This window comes from Macaca thibetana, chromosome 12, assembly GCF_024542745.1.
Source record: "Macaca thibetana thibetana isolate TM-01 chromosome 12, ASM2454274v1, whole genome shotgun sequence".
In the NCBI taxonomy this organism is placed as follows: domain Eukaryota; kingdom Metazoa; phylum Chordata; class Mammalia; order Primates; family Cercopithecidae; genus Macaca; species Macaca thibetana.
The window spans coordinates 91,369,840-91,386,652 of NC_065589.1; the positions used below are offsets into that span (position 1 = coordinate 91,369,840).

The 16,813-nt window shown below is 40.3% G+C and overlaps 1 protein-coding gene across 42 annotated transcripts in view; it reads left to right on the forward strand.

Annotated features, from left to right (window-relative positions):
- The window catches only part of NEB (nebulin), a 224,169-nt gene that overhangs the window by 134,346 nt on the left and 73,010 nt on the right, over window positions 1-16,813 (forward strand). For all 42 annotated transcript variants that reach the window (XM_050750407.1, XM_050750362.1, XM_050750367.1 and 39 more), the window contains 17 exons: window positions 3,454-3,558; window positions 3,660-3,971; window positions 4,679-4,783; window positions 5,334-5,432; window positions 5,633-5,734; window positions 5,872-5,979; window positions 6,572-6,883; window positions 8,228-8,332; window positions 8,444-8,548; window positions 8,902-9,006; window positions 10,122-10,229; window positions 10,333-10,446; window positions 11,190-11,387; window positions 11,787-11,891; window positions 12,578-12,682; window positions 12,782-12,886; window positions 13,187-13,294. In XM_050750407.1, coding sequence (XP_050606364.1) covers window positions 3,454-3,558; window positions 3,660-3,971; window positions 4,679-4,783; window positions 5,334-5,432; window positions 5,633-5,734; window positions 5,872-5,979; window positions 6,572-6,883; window positions 8,228-8,332; window positions 8,444-8,548; window positions 8,902-9,006; window positions 10,122-10,229; window positions 10,333-10,446; window positions 11,190-11,387; window positions 11,787-11,891; window positions 12,578-12,682; window positions 12,782-12,886; window positions 13,187-13,294 — 2,301 coding nt within the window. The remainder of the gene's footprint in view (window positions 1-3,453; window positions 3,559-3,659; window positions 3,972-4,678; window positions 4,784-5,333; window positions 5,433-5,632; window positions 5,735-5,871; window positions 5,980-6,571; window positions 6,884-8,227; window positions 8,333-8,443; window positions 8,549-8,901; window positions 9,007-10,121; window positions 10,230-10,332; window positions 10,447-11,189; window positions 11,388-11,786; window positions 11,892-12,577; window positions 12,683-12,781; window positions 12,887-13,186; window positions 13,295-16,813) is intronic.

Sequence of the window (16,813 nt, forward strand, 5' to 3'; positions counted from 1 at the left end):
GTGGTGGGCGCCTGTAATCCCAGCTACTCAGGAGGCTGAGGCAGGAGAATGGCGTGAACCCCGGAGGCAGAGCTTGCAGTGAGCCGAGATCGCACCAATGCACTCCAGCCTGGGTGACAGAGTGAGACTCTGTCTTCAAAAACAAACAAACAAACAAACAAACAAAAAGTAAGAACAGAAGATAAATATTGGAAAGAAAGAGGCCAAATTATCATTATTTGCAGAAGAAGTTATTTTAAGCCTTAAAAAAGGAAGAGAATCAACTGGAAAAAAAAAAACCTATTTGTGAGTACAAGATAATCCAGTTACGTGGCTGGCTACACAATTCAAGGAAGTTCAAGGAAGATACCACCTTCATGGATCACAGAAATTGCTTGTGTGTAGAATAGTATGACCTTAGTGCAATTTGCCAAGGCCTGAAAATTTGCGTGCTTTCAAAAGAATAATATGTCTTTGTGATAGAAGGAGGCTGCCAGCAAAGATTCCTCACTATGTGCCAAACAGCTCTATAAATTCTAGTATAATGAGCCACCTGGGGACTAATTTTTTCCAATGTTTAAGAAGAAAATACAATTTTAGGGCACTGATGTATTTTCTCTTTTGGACCAGATATCAATGTCATGGTGCAGTGCATTCTTGTCAAGAGGCTGAATCAAGGGATAGTCAGTTCTTCATTGCAGTACAGATGCCTCTTCCCACCTAATCCATAGGCATCTGTGGCAGGAGAATTCTGGAAAGTCTCATATGCTCTCTTTTGCATGATGAATTTCTCAGCTGAAAACACCAGAACTTTACCATTGAGACTATATGAGCAAGACTAATATTCAAAATTATGCTAAAAGTAAATTAACTTTATTTAGATATTAATGAGAATGACTTCTATTTTGAAAGAAATCAAACATCCCATTTGAATGCTAACCAAACTGCACAGACATTTTCTTTACACGTGTATCACCATTACTGTAATCTTGATTAAACGCACAATTTAAAACTGCTGCCATCCTTTAGAAAGCACAACTTTAGCAGAATATTTGTATGTGATTTTATGGGTAACAAAGCAAATTCACGTTAAAATGATTCGTTTAATCTTCATGCTCACTACATGAGTAAGATATTGTTATTTTGTTTTTATCAGATGGTAAATTGAGACTTTTAAAAGTTGAGAAATTTTCCCATGTTCTCAAAGTTAGTAGTTGAAAAAATTGAGTCTTAGGCCCCAGGCTTTTTTTTTTTTTTTTTTTTTTTTTTTAATAGTTAAAAATGTATATATATTTGGCTGGGCATGGTGGCTCGTGCCTGCAATCCCAGCACTTCGGGAGGCCGAGGAGAGTAGATCACTTGAGGCCAGAAGTTCAAGACTAGCCTGGCCAATGTTGTGAAACCCCATCTCCACTAAAAATAGAAAAATTAGCCAGGCATAGTGGCGGCTCACCTGTAATCCCAGCTACTTGGTGGCTAAGGCACAAGAATCGTCTGAACCCAGGAGGCAGAGGTTGCAGCGAGATCGTGCCACTGCACTCTAGCCTAGGTGACAGAGCAAGACTCTGTCAAATGTATATATATGAATATACATATGAATATATATGTGTATATACACATATACACATATATATTCACATTAAAAAGTATTACATAAGAAAAATAGTGTAAAAATATGCATAATAAAATAGAATGAAAACAAAAAATAAAAAGATAACATAATACATGTTTGCATTAACTATTTTCTAGTTTAATTAATTAATTATTTATTTTTTGAGAGGGAGTCTCGCTCTGTCACCCTGGCTGGAGTGCAGTAGTGCAATCTCAGCTCGCTGCAACTTCTGCCTCTCGGGTTCAAGCGATTCTCCTGCCTCAGCATCTCTAGTAGCTGGGATTACAGGTATGTGCCACCACACTCAGCTAATTTGTGTATTTTTAGTAGAGACAAGGTTTCACCATGTTGGCCAGGCTGGTCTCAAACTCCTGACCTCAAGTGATCCACCTGCCTCGGCCTCCCAAAGTGCTGGGATTACAGGCATGAGCCACTGCACCCAGCCCTTCTCATATATTTTAATAAGGAGAATATTTTTTCTTCTGTGCAGAAAACAAGTCAATTGTCAAAATAGTCCCATTTAAAATTTATACAAAGCTTGGTTGAAAATTCATATAAAACTTGTCCTTGCTTACAAGGATAAAATTTGAGCACTCATTTTTCAGACATGCAAAATCTACAAAACTGTCACTAATTAAAATCCACTTCTTTCTGTGCTGTGGAAGCTCCCCTACTGATAGGCATGATTTGTGAATTATATATTTAAATTACTATTATTTCTGAGTCTTTCTGTTATTTGTTAATACACAATGTATCCATGAAAATGTTAACATATGCTTACATACATTTTTTAAATACTTGTAAATCAGTCACTACTTTAGTTAACTTCTCTTTAAAACCAAAAGAATAGCTGTTACATCCAATCATGCTTCAGCGGAAGATCTAACATTACCAAATGATAAGGATCATTAATCACATAAGATCAAAAAAGCCATATTGAAAAAAACCCACAAATGTAAAAAGTTTACAATTCTGAAGGTTACAAAACTGAACTGAATTTGAGATAAATTGAATTACTGCACTAAAGAAATTCTAATGTCTAAAGTTATCCCAATGTTACCAATACACTGACACAAGAAAACAAAGCCAAACCCTTTTTATTAATGAGATTATGAAGCATGAGCAACTACTTCAAGGCTATCATTCCAGTTTAAAATTTATTGTACATTTGAAAATAACTGAAAGAGTATAATTGGAGCACTTTGGGAGGCCAAGGCAGGCGGATCACCTGAGGGTCGGGAGTTTGAGACCAGCCTGACCAACATGGAGAAACCCCGTCTCTACTAAAATACAAAATCAGCCGGGCCTGGTGGCGCATGCCTGTAATCCCAGCTACTCGGGAGGTGGAGGAAGGAGAATGGCTTGGACCCGGGAGGCAGAGGTTGGGGTGAGCCGAGATTGCACCATTGCCCTCCAGCCTGGGCAACAAGAGTGAAACTCCATCTCAAAAAAAAAAGAAAAAAGAGTATAATTGAAATGTTTATAACACAGACTTGATAAATGCTTGAGGTGGTGGGTACCCAGTTACCCTGATGTGACTATTACCCATTGTATGCCTACATCAAAATATCTCATGCACCCTAGAAATATACCTACTATGTACCCATAAAAATAAAATATAAAACATTAAAAATAATAAAAACAAAAGAATGGAGATTGTCAAGCCCAGACCTTTGGACTCCAGACACCATTACATGTTCCAGGACATGGTGCATAGAACAATTCTCACCTATTCTCTTCTTTAACTGCTCTCAAGTCCTTGGACTTCAAAACTTTGCCCCTGTGATATGAATTCCACCTGAGCCACTGAAGGTATTGGTAAATTTGAATCTAGGATGATATCTTATTTTTCTCCTTTTCAGAAACTTTACCGTGAGGGCTGGGATGAAATGAAGGCAGGCTGCGATGTCCGGCTGGATGCCATCCCCATCCAGGCTGCCAAGGCCTCCAGGGAGATTGCCAGTGACGTGAGTGGCCTTTTTCAACTTCTCAGTTTTTTTTCAGCCAATGCCCTAGGTGCATCGAGAGGACATGCCGTGACCCATCTGCTTTATTTTTGCATCTCCAGTATAAATACAAGCTTGACCATGAGAAGCAGAAGGGACACTATGTGGGCACCCGCACAGCCAGGGATGACAACAAGATCCGCTGGGCCCTCATAGCTGACAAGCTCCAGAATGAACGAGAGTACCGGCTGGACTGGGCCAAATGGAAGGCCAAGATCCAGAGCCCCGCGGACATGCTTTCTGTCCTGCACTCTAAAAATTCCCAGGCTCTGGTCAGTGACGTGGATTACCGCAATTACCTGCACCAGTGGACCTGCATGCCCGACCAGAACGATGTGATTCAGGCCAAGAAGGCCTACGAACTGCAGAGCGATGTGAGTGGGCTGCATTTGCGAATGAACTCTTCTCAGTTTGCCATGAATCCCAGAGAGTTTATGACACTAAACCCTTTTGTCATCATTTTACAACTTCATAACACCAAGAATTTAATATTAGTGAAACCTTATAGTATGGTATCAAAATCGCCAAATCCAATAAGGACCTAGACTTTATATCAAGAGATAAATGGTAGTATGAATACAGGTCTTAATTGTATCAGATTAAAGAAAACTGTGCAAATATTTCTTCTGTAGAATTTAGACAGCAATAGAAGCTTATATCCAGTAAAATATTGGCAGCCCATGGACAGGATGTAGGCACAGACATGCTTTTTTAAATTGATACAGTGTTTAGAAATTTTGAACTAAGTTGCCAAGATTTTAAAATCCAAAAATTTTTGTGTACAAATGTCGAATTACCCATTTCCCTTGGAAATTCAGAGGACGCAGCTCTGAATTATCCCTTAGTAACAATAACCAGAACAGAATCAAGGATAACCCCTTTTAAATAAAAATATATGCTATAGTTTGTCACACTGCCTGGCCGCCTAATGAATTTTCTTACATTACTTGCGTGGCTGCTTGAGTATGTCCTCCTTGGCTTATATAGCATTTACATTGTATTTCTTCATCAGACTAATGGACAGCCTAACTAGGACTACATGACCAGGGTTGCTGAACTCATTCTGGCCTTGTTTTCACAGAATGTTTACAAGGCTGACTTGGAATGGTTGCGTGGAATTGGGTGGATGCCAAATGACTCCGTGTCCGTCAATCACGCCAAACATGCCGCGGATATCTTCAGTGAGGTATTCCAAGATTTTACCCTGACATTCAGTACATTTCCCAAGAAAGTGACAAAATGCACAAACTAAAATATAGTCATCTAATATCAGCAGTCTTAACCATTTCAGTGGCTGTGATTTAAACTGGATATATATATTTTTGAAAATGTACTGTCCCTATCACATTATGGGACCACATCCATAATATATCCAGGACATTCACTGATGCTTGGCATTGTATAAATGGAAAAATCTTTTTGTCAGCAATAGCAATATATTTGGGAAACGTTTGTCCCATTGGAAAAATGTGCATTGCGATACACATAATGATACATTATATAACTTTGAGAGCTAAGCAAACTTCCTACTTTAAAATCTGTGGGAGGCATAAGAGGCTGATCCATTTGTTTGAAAAAATAAAATGCTAAAAAGAAAGCCAAATTCCCAAGAAGACGCCATTCAAATATGGCACTGTATGTTTCTAGTAGAGAAGGACCCTAAATTTAGTGTATCTTTCTCAGTTCACACACGTCCAGGAATTACAACTATCTAAAAGCTGCTTTCTTTCCCATAGAAAAAATATCGCACAAAAATAGAAACTCTCAACTTTACGCCTGTGGATGATAGAGTTGATTATGTGACAGCGAAACAAAGTGGCGAGATCCTTGATGATGTAAGTATATGGCTGTTTTAAAATCTCACCATCAGGCAGATATCACTTCCAAAGCTTTTCCATCTACTTACACTCAACATGCAATCATCTGAAATACAGATTTTAATCATTAAAATGATGGATGCTAACAATTGCTTGGACAACATGATGTTTTCTTAATAAGTCACTTGCCCCCTTGCCTCTCATTTTTTTTTTTTTAGATTAAATACCGAAAAGACTGGAATGACACCAAATCAAAGTACACCCTCACAGAAACTCCCCTGCTGCACACTGCCCAGGAGGCTGCCAGGATACTGGACCAGGTATGGGTTTCACCCCGATGCCTTGTATTTGTGTACGAGTGGAGGGCCTTAATGGAACTGTAGGATAATTATGTACACAACTTACCCCTCCCTTCTGACTCCTCATTTCAACCCTTTACTGTGGCTCTGTCTTTCAGTATCTCTACAAGGAAGGCTGGGAGAGACAAAAAGCCACAGGTTACATTTTGCCTCCAGATGCTGTGCCATTTGTTCATGCCCATCACTCCAGTGACGTTCAGAGTGAGGTAATATATCCTGATGGGAGTGCATTTTGCAAAAGTGGGACCTTGCTCCCAGGGATTCCAGTTATGCTGAAGGCAGAGATGGCACCTTCAAGGTGTTCAGTTTCAGTGTGGCAGACCTGGCCAGGCTTGGTGATGGTTGGAGTACCTGCTCCCTTTTTGATCTTTCTTCCATGGGCTTTCTTCTTTCTTCACCACCTCCCCCCACCACCCCCTTGGCTTCTTTAAAAGCAATTGTTCAAATTATTTACTTTTTCTTATATTCTCTGCCCTTCCTAAAATCTTTAGGCCTTCGAATAAAACTATTGTCAGAATCAGAGAACAAGTATATGTTTTTTCTCTATTTTTATTTTTTAAAATTTATTTTTATCATTTTTAGGGCTATCTCCGCAGAATATTTTTCTATTTTTAAATAGGTGTTTCTTCACACGGATTTATTTCAACGCTTTTTATTATTTGTTCTCAGAGTTGGGGGTGGATATCAAACAAAAATCTGGGGGGCTGAATTTGCTGATATCCCTTAGTAGATGGTCAAGCCCCCTCTGCCTCGTGTGCTTGTCAAAACTGATGGAATTTACACTCCTCTTCTCACCAGCTGAAATACAGAGCTGACCATGTGAAGCAAAAAGGTCATTATGTTGGTGTCCCGACGATGAGAGATGACCCTAAGCTGGTTTGGTTTGAGCATGCAGGCCAGATTCAGAATGAGAGACTATACAAAGAGGACTACCACAAAACAAAGGCCAAAATCAATATACCTGCTGATATGAAGTCAGTCTTGGCCGCCAAGGAGGGGCAGACCCTTGTCAGTGATATTGACTACCGTAATTACTTGCACCAATGGACGTGTCATCCTGACCAGAATGATGTTATTCAGGCAAGAAAGGCCTATGACCTACAGAGCGATGTAAGTGATTTTTGTTTCTTCATTATCTAGAAACTCATGGTACACTCTGAGAATGAGGAGCAACATCCCAGATCCACAAGTGCTTGAAATTTGAGGCCACAGATAATTTGTTCCCGAAGGGAATTGAGGCTGGATATGAAGTAGAGAAAGATCAGGAGCAGTGATGGATTGATTGGTTTGCCTACTGACTGCATTTCTGAATACCTTTCAATCAATTTTTTTTTAAATCTGCTTTTGTACCATTTTGGCCATCAGCAACTCCTCACTCACATTCACATGGAAAAGTATCAGCTGATTGAAAATAATAATTGGCTTGGGTGGGAATTGAGAATGAGTTGAGGTTTTGACAATATTAGGTGATAAGCACAGTTAAAGACCTAAGCATGCCCTATTCCTGCTTTGCCAAGCATCTCATTCCTCGAGGCATTGATGAAGTTGTTCCCAAAGCAAAAGAGAAATGAAATACTGATTAAGTTGCACAAGGGCCCAGTATGCCTCATGCAGAGCTTTGGTAAAGCTAGGATAGAGAATAAGACATAACCTACCTCCCACTGATACCTGAATCAAGATCTCTACCTGCCACCAGCCTTCAGTATGTGCAGAATAGTAACTTGATGCATCAACTTAGTTGCTTAGGTGCCCAGAGAAGCTAATGCTACCTGGGTCTTCTCATCATTAACAAAAGGGAACCTGGAAGTCAAAGACTGCTGCGGCAAAGATGTTGAACTTGAACATCCAACCTCACTGGTTGCTGCAGCAAAATGGCAGTTGTGGAACTTTAATCAGAATAGCAACTCCTCTTATTCTCATGTCAAGTAGGCTGGGAGAATCCAGGTGCTTGAAGGCGTAAGGGCAAGAATAGGTTTGGCTGGGACCCAGGGGATGACTCCCCCTGCCCAATACATGAACATTTACTTGTGTAGTTTCCCTCATTTAGTCTAAATGCCCCCACATACTTCTATGTGACTAAATGTACCAAATCCATCTAAAAGTACAACCTCCTTGGTAAGCCTTTTCTTATGACAATAGCAGAAAATAACAGCCCCTTCCCCTCAACTCCAATAGCATTTGAGCACTTGATCTAATAGCACTTCTTGCTTTATAAATGACTTATCTCGACTCCTAGACTCCTTCTTTATACTTACTCATCAAAGCACCAAGCATAGTGCCTCATGCACAGTAATAGCCTCAAGAAATATTGCCCAGGTGAAATCACAATTGAATGAATGAGACAACTACTAGAGAGAAATCCTTTAAAAGCTTTTGAAAAAATTGTAACCTGCCCTCTGTAAGCCTGTGTCTCAGTCATTTATTCCTCCATTATACCTCTCTTCCTGCTCTCAGAATATCTACAAAGCTGACCTAGAGTGGCTCCGAGGCATTGGCTGGATCCCCCTGGATTCTGTGGACCATGTGAGGGTTACTAAGAACCAGGAAATGATGAATCAGGTATGCAAAGCCTGTTCTCCTTCTAACCTAATGCCTGCCCTCCTACCTGCCATGTGCAGGTAGATAACCTGTGGTGGTGGACCTGTCTTAATTGTCTCCATTTCTTTACAGATCAAATATAAGAAAAATGCCCTTGACAACTATCCTAACTTTACAAGTGTGGTGGATCCTCCAGAGATTGTTTTAGCCAAGATTAATTCTGTCAATCAAAGTGATGTAAGTTTGCTTTGTGCAGGCTGAACTGCACAGACTGGGGAGTAAATTATATATCATTGGGTGGATCAGCTTAACTTTAGATAATTGCTTGTAAAAACAAATTGGGAGGTGGTAAATTCTAAGATCATCTTTGGAGGTATGTCTTAAAAGTCACTAGCAGGTGGTAAATTGTATTCACTTTTAGGTATCTATATTCCTATCCAAATTATTCTATTGTTTTAGCTAAAATGGACTAAAATTCAACCAGTTGGTTAGTTTTAATCTCTAAACATGGACTGATTATGTTTCTAGGTAATCTTATAAAAATGTAATATACGCTTATAGTAATAAAAGATTTGGTTTTCTCTCCTTAGGTAAAATATAAAGAAACATTTAATAAAGCAAAGGGCAAGTACACGTTTTCACCAGACACACCACATATCTCCCACTCCAGAGACATGGGAAAACTCTACAGCACTGTGAGTTCTCTTTCATGTAATAACCACTCAGTTTCTAATTTGAAGCCCTTGTTGCATTCATATGCTTGGCTGATTTTGTCAACTGCTGAACTTATAAGGCAACCTATTATTTATTTTCCCATTGCACTTAGTCTTGTGTATTAGAAGTAGCATGGTATTCAAGGCAAATAGTACTTATTCGGCTGGTGTTTTTGAGCTCCTGTGATGTGCCAGGATCTGTAGGAGGCAATGAGAGGCTAAAGCTCAATGAGACAAGCCTTCAAGAGCTCATGCAAGTGAGGGAACAGACTTAAATTGATAGAATAATAATCTAACAAGTGCTCTGGATGCACATAGGATTGAGCACCTACCAATAGAGAAAAGGGAGGAAAGTCTGGTCCCTCTTTAGTAATCATGCATCAGCATCTCTAGCCAACAAGAGGAAAACTTGCTCTCCAAAATTTCATTCAGTTAATTTAAAGGAGGCCGATGGTGCGCACGTGTGGCCTGGGAAAGAATCTTTGCCAGTTCTCTCCCTGTGTACAAATTTCTTGTCACTTTTACTAGGACCATAGATATAGTCGACTCTTATAAAATGCCTAGAGTCAGCCGGGCATGGTGGCTCACGCCTGTAATCCCAGCACTTTGGGAGGGTGAGGCGGGTGGATCACCTGAGGTCAGGAGTTCGAGACCAGCTTGGCCAACATGGCGAAACCCCGTCTCTATGAAAAATACAGAAATTAGCCAGGTGTGGTGGTGCATGCCTATAATCCCAGCTACTCGGGAGGCTGAGACAGGAGAATCTCTTGAACCCAGGAGGCGGAGGTTGCAGTGAACCAAGATCACGCCACTGCACTCCAGCCTGGGGGACAGCAAGATTCCGTCTCAAAAAACATAAAAATAAAATAAAATAAAAAATAAAATAAAATGCCTAGAGTCTGTAAGTTTGATTTGCAATAAACCAAATAACTGCCCTGTTCTAGGTAGACACACTAACGGCTATAGATAAAGATTTTAGCCTTGCCTTGAACATACGTTTCACCTTAATTTAACCAACTCTTTTAGTGGTATCTGAAAGAAGTTGAAAGTTTTCTTTTGTAAGAAATGTATTGTTGCCATGTATTTCTTTGTTCTAGATACTGTATAAAGGGGCATGGGAGGGCACCAAGGCCTATGGCTACACCCTGGATGAGCGCTACATTCCCATTGTTGGAGCCAAGCATGCCGATCTGGTGAACAGTGAGGTCAGTATGACCTTTTCCTCTCCTAAGTTTGAGAGTCTTTACTGGGGATCAAGGGACTGGTTAGGAAACTCCAGCGATTCTCAATGTTGAACCCACTTTACAGCTTAAATACAAAGAGACATATGAGAAGCAGAAAGGTCACTACTTGGCTGGAAAAGTGATCGGTGAATTTCCTGGTGTGGTTCACTGTCTGGATTTCCAACAGATGAGGAGTGCGGTAAGTAAACGTCCACTTTAACACGGGATTTGTGCCCCGTAAGTGTGTTGTCGTGTCTGCATATTTATAACTTGCCCTTTGGTTCAGGTTAGCTGGGAAATGGAGTAACATAGAGTCCTTCCTGCCAGTCAGCCTGTGGACTCTTAGTGGCTGTGTGCTTCTTCCCTGCCACTTTCTCCCTGACTATTAAACACTGTGACTGCTTTGTGTTAAGAAAAGGAAAAAGCATCAGGGTCACTATTTACCCTGTGTTATAAAAGGATGGGAAATTTCAGGCCAGGTGCAATGGCTCGTGCCTGTAATCCCAGCACTTTGGGAGGCCAAGGCAGGTGGATCACCAGAGGTCAGGAGTTTGAGACTGGCCTGGCCAACATGGTGAAACCTCATCTCTACTAAAAATACAAAAATTAGCTGGGCATGGTGGCGCATGCCTGTAATTCCAGTTACTTGGGATGCTGAGGCATGAGAATTGTTTGAACCCAGGAGGCAGCAGTTGCAGTGAGTGGAGATCACACCATTGTAATCCAGTCTGGGCAACAGAGCAGGACACCATCTCAAAAAAAGAAAATTAAAAAAAAGGATGGGAAATTTCAAAAGAAGAAGAATATATTAAAGTATAATTTTTTTAACCTTAGTTTATTCTAGAGATACTGATCTAAATGGGAAATAAGGATCTAAAAGAGATTGATCTGAATAATTTACATTTAAATCCCTTTCTTATTTTTGTCTTTAAAACATGTTAGTTGAACTACAGAAAACATTATGAGGATACCAAAGCAAATGTTCATATCCCCAATGACATGATGAATCACGTGCTGGCTAAAAAGTGCCAGTACATCCTCAGTGACCTGGAGTATCGACACTATTTCCACCAGTGGACGTCTCTTCCGGAAGAACCCAATGTTATACGTGTCCGAAACGCCCAGGAGATCTTGAGTGATGTATGATGTCCTTTCTGAAGCTTGACTTAGCTACAGTTTCCATGACTCTGTCTTGGCTACCCCCCAACCCTGGCTGCCATGCTCCCGTTGTCGCTGTATTCATAAATCTTGCTGCTTCTCAACACAAAGTGGCATGAGTAACCACTTTTTGGTATAAGAATCCACCCTAAGCCATTGGACACATGTGTTAAATATTTAATTGGTTTAACACTAAACTCAGACTTTGATATTGCTCTCAAGCTTCTTTAGGCTTGGGAATTAAAGACCTTCCAGCTGGTGAGAGGCCTACCCTATGTCTTCTAAGCAAGAAGCACAGCCAGCGGCTGACAGGAAATTATCAAATGCTCAATTGTAAATTCAGAATACCTTCCACATTTCATTGTTCTCTCTTTCTTGCAGAATGTGTATAAAGATGACCTGAATTGGTTGAAAGGCATTGGTTGCTACGTTTGGGATACACCCCAAATCCTCCATGCCAAGAAATCATACGACCTTCAGAGTCAGGTGAGCCACCTTCCTAGAAGGACTGGCTCTCCATGGGTCATCAGAATCCATGGTGGTGTCAGTGGGTTCATGGGCAGGCTGAGAAAGCTGCTGTAACAGTGTAGGCTCTAACTGACCAAAGCCCCTCCTCTCCCAAGCAAAGCTCTTCTAGTGGCCCGCTCTGGGGTTGGATCTTCCCAGTCTGAATCTCTCCTTTGGTTTAAGGCAGTGCACATTCATAACAAGAGTTTATCTGGGAGGTGTTTCCTAGTGGACTACTCTCAAGCATCTGTACCTTAGTTGATCAGGTTAACTTGCAGAGAGTAGGAGGTAGAAGTATCCTTTGATTACAGGTAGACAAGTTTTGGAGGGAAAAAAATCAGTATCTGGAAGACTTTTCAGCATGTGGTTCAGCTCTGATGGGGCAGTTGTAATGGAATGTTGAAAGTGAGGGGCTGCTGTCAGGGATGGAGGATAGGCATGGAAAAGGCAACAAAATGGCCAAAATCTCGACCCCAGTCTTGGTCAAGAGAAACTATTCATTCTGGCAGCCATACAAAGTCTGCAGGACTCTAGAACGCCAGCCTGTTTGTTAGGATTAAAGCAGAAATCCAGAAATAAAGGCACATCTAAGTTGGCACATGCAGCTAAAACTGATAACAGACCTGTATGTTACCATTTGTGGTGACTTTTGTTTTTCTTCACAGCTACAATATACAGCAGCAGGTAAAGAAAATCTACAGAACTATAATCTGGTCACAGACACACCCGTCTATGTGACTGCTGTTCAGAGTGGCATTAATGCCAGTGAGGTGCGTCTTCCTATACTCCTCTTCCAGGGACAAACTATTTCTTGTCTTTATGTATTTTCGAACAACAGAGGTAAATAACCTATTGTTGCTTGTCTATAGGTGAAATATAAAGAAAATTATCATCAGATTAAGGACAAATACACAACAGTTCTGGAAACAGTGGATTCTGACAGAACCAGAAACCTGAAGAATCTTTACAGCAGTGTGAGTTGAGTTTTTTCCCCTTCCTATATATGAGCCACCTTTCCCCCTTCTGAGACAGGAAGAGAATAAATGGGATGGACACTCTATCACCAAAGGCTTTTCTATGGTTTCCTGGACCTTCAATCCTACTTTACCTCATAAAATTCTAGTAGGTACAATTAAATAAGCCCCACCTTAGAAGGAGTCCTGGGAGTTAGTAGGGAGTGTGTGAGAAGGACAGAAACAGAAGGAAAACCTGCTACTCAGAAGCCAACCAGATGCATTTTCCCATATTCACAAGAAGGTCTTTAATTCCTGCAGAACCTGTACAAGGAGGCCTGGGATAGAGTGAAAGCCACCAGCTACATCCTGCCTTCCAGCACCTTGTCCCTGACACACGCCAAGAACCAGAAGCATCTGGCCAGCCATGTAAGTCAAGCAAAAACATGACAGCTTTCCCACCCTCCCCTGCTCTCCACTCCAAGAATCTTTCAGGCTGATTCATGCGTTGTCGAGAAGTACCCCTGGCATTCCAGTGGGCATGTCCAGGAAATAATTCCAAATGCTCAGTCATTAGAGTCTATGTACTCACTGCCTCTCTCTCTCTCTCTCTCTCTGCTGCCTGGAGAGAATCACAAGCACTCGCAAGGAGGACAGGATGTGACCTTTCAGGCTGCCTGTCTGCACATGATAATCTCTGCTAAAGCCAGAAGTAAGGATGGGCTGAAGACATAATACAACCTACAAAAATAGACTTTTTCAATAGAATTACATGGATGTAGGGCAAAAATAAACCAGTGAATATGATAACTGGTTATTATACCATCCCCAGTTAATATAAATTATTTTATAGCAATGAAATAGAAAACATTTTAAAAATGTTTAATTCTCCTTTTTTAAGTAGAACTTTTCTTAGATATAAACATAATTGTAAAACAAACCCTAAATCTCATGATCTGTTTAAATATAGCAGAAGGTCATACGTCCTCTAACCATTAATGCTCTTGAGTAAAACCTTTTTGTGTGTGAGTGTTTTGTTTTGGTTTCTTACACTTCAAGTTCTGGGGTACATGTGCAGAACATGGAGGTTTGTTACATGGGTATACATGTGCCATGGTGGTTTGCTGCACCCATCAACCTATCATCTACATTAGGTGTTTCTCCTAATGCTATCCCTCCCCTAACCCCCTATTCCCTGACAGGACCCAGTGTGTGATGTTCCCCTCCCTGTGTCCATGTGTTCTCACTGTTCAACCCCCACTTATGAGTGAGAACATACAGTGTTTTGTTTTCTGTTCTTGTGTTAGTTTGCTGAGAATGATGGTTTCAAGCTTCATCCTTGTCCCTGCAAAGGACATGAACTCATCCTTTTTTATGGCTGCATAGTATTCCATGGTGTATATGTGCCACATTTTCTTTATCGATTCTATCATTGATGGGCATTTGGTTGGTTCCAAGTCTTTGCTATGGTGAAGAGTGCTGCAATAAACACACGTGTGCACGTGTCTTTATGGTAGAATGATTTATAATCCATTGGGTATATACCCAGTAATGGGATTGCTGAGTCAAATGGTATTTCTAGTTCTAGATCCTTGAGGAATCACCACACTGTCTTCCCCAATGGCTGAACTAGTTTACAGTCCCACCAACAGTGTAAAAGTGTTCCTATTTCTCCACATCCTCTCCAGCATCTGTTGTTTCCTGACTTTGTGATGATTGCTATTCTAACTGGCGTGAGATAGTATCTCATTGTGGTTTTGATTTGCATTTCTCTAATGACCAGAGATGATGAGCATTTTTTCATATATTTGTTGGTCACACAAATGTCTTCTTTTGAGAAGCATCTGTTCATATCCTTCGCCCACTTTCTCATGGGGTTGTTTTTTTCTTGTAAATTTGTTTAAGTTCTTTGTAGATTCTGGATATTAGCCTTTTGTCAGATGGAGAGACTGCAGAAATTTTCTCCCATTCTGTAGGTTGCCTGTTCACTCTGATGATAGTTTCTTTTGCTGTGCAGAAGCTCTTTAGTTTAATTAGATTCCATTTGTCTATTTTGGCTTTTGTTGCCATTGCTTTTGGTGTTTTAGTCATGAAGTATTTGCCCATGCCTATGTCCTGAAAGGTATTGCCTAGGTTTTCTTCTGGGGTTTTTATGGTTTTAGGTCTTTTGTGTAAGTCTTTAATCCATCTTGAGTTAATTTTTGTATAAGGTGTAAGGAAGGGATCCAGTTTCAGCTTTCTGCACATGGCTAGCCAGTTTTCCCAGCACCATTTATTAAATAGGGAGTCTTCTTCCCATTGCTTGTTTTTGTCAGGTTTGTCAAAGATCAGGTGATTATAGATATGTGGTGGTATTTCTGAGACCTCTGTTCTGTTCCATTGGTCTATATATCTGTTTTGGACAAGTACCATGGTGTTTTTATTACTGTAGCCTTGTAGTACAGTTTGAAGTCAGATAGTGTAATGCCTCCAGCTTTAGTTTTTTCCAATTCTGTGAAAAAAGTCAATGGTAGCTTGATGGGGATAGCATTGAATCTATAAATTACTTTGGGCAGCATGGCCATTTTCATGATATTGAGTCTTCCTATCCATGAGCATGGAATGTTTTTCCATTTGTTTGTGTCCTCTCTTATTTCCTTGAGCAGTGGTTTGTAGTTCTCCTTGAAGAGGTCCTTCACATCCCTTGTAAGTTTGATTTCTAGGTATTTTATTATCTTTGTAGCAGTTGTGAATTGGAGTTCACTTGTGATTTGGCTCTCTGTTTGTCTGTTATTGGTATATAGGAATGCTTGTGATTTTTGCACATTGATTTTGTATCCTGAGACTTTGCTGAAGTTGCTTATCAGCTTAAGGAGATTTTGGACTGAGATGATGGGGTTTTATAAATATACAGTCATGTCATCCGCAAACAGAGACAATTTGACTTCCTCTTTTCCTAATTGAATACCCTTGATTTCTTTCTCTTGCCTGATTGCCCTGGCCAGAATTTCCAATATTATGTTGAATAGGAGTGGTGAGAGAGGGCATCCCTGTCTTGTGCCAGTTTTCAAAGGGAATGCTTCCAGCTTTTGCCCATTCAGTATGATACTGGCTGTGGGTTTGTTATAAATAGCTCTTATTATTTTGAGGTTTGTCCCATCAATAGCTAGTTTATTGAGAGTTTTTAGCATGAAGGGCTGTTGAATTTTGACGAATGCCTTTTCTGCATCTATTGAGATAATCATGTGATTTTTGTCATTGGTTCTGTTTATGTGATAGATTACATTTATTGATTTGCATATGTTGAACCAGGCTTGCATCCCAGGAATGAAGCCAACTTCATCATGGTAGATAAGCTTTTTGATGTGCTGCTCAATTTGGTTTCATAAAACAGTATTTTTTTGAGGATTTTTACATTGATGTTCACCAGGGATATTGAACTAAGATTTTCTGTTTTTGTTGTGTCTCTGTCAGGTTTTGGTATCAGGATGATGCTGGCCTCATAAAATGAGTTAGGGAGGATTCCCTTTTATTCTGTTGTTTGGAATAGTTTCAGAAGGGATGGTACCAGCTCCTCTTTGTACCTCTGGTAGAATGCGGCTGTGAATGCATCTGGTCCTGGACTTTTTTTCGTTGGTAGGCTATTAATTACTGCCTCAATTTCAGAGCCTGTTATTGGTCTATTTAGGGATTCAACTTCTTCCTGGTTTAGTCGTGGGAGGGTGTATGTGTCCAGGAATTTATCCATTTCTTCTAGATTTTCTAGTTTATTTGTGCACAGGTGTTTATAGTATTTTCTGATAGTAGTTTGTATTTCTGTGGGATCAGTGGTGATATCCCCTTTATCATTTTTTATTGCATCTATTTGATTCTTCTCTCTTTCTTTATTAGTCTTGCTAGCGGTCTATTTTGTTGATCTTTTCAAAAACACAGCCCCTGGATTCATTCATTTTTTTGGAGGGTTTTTTG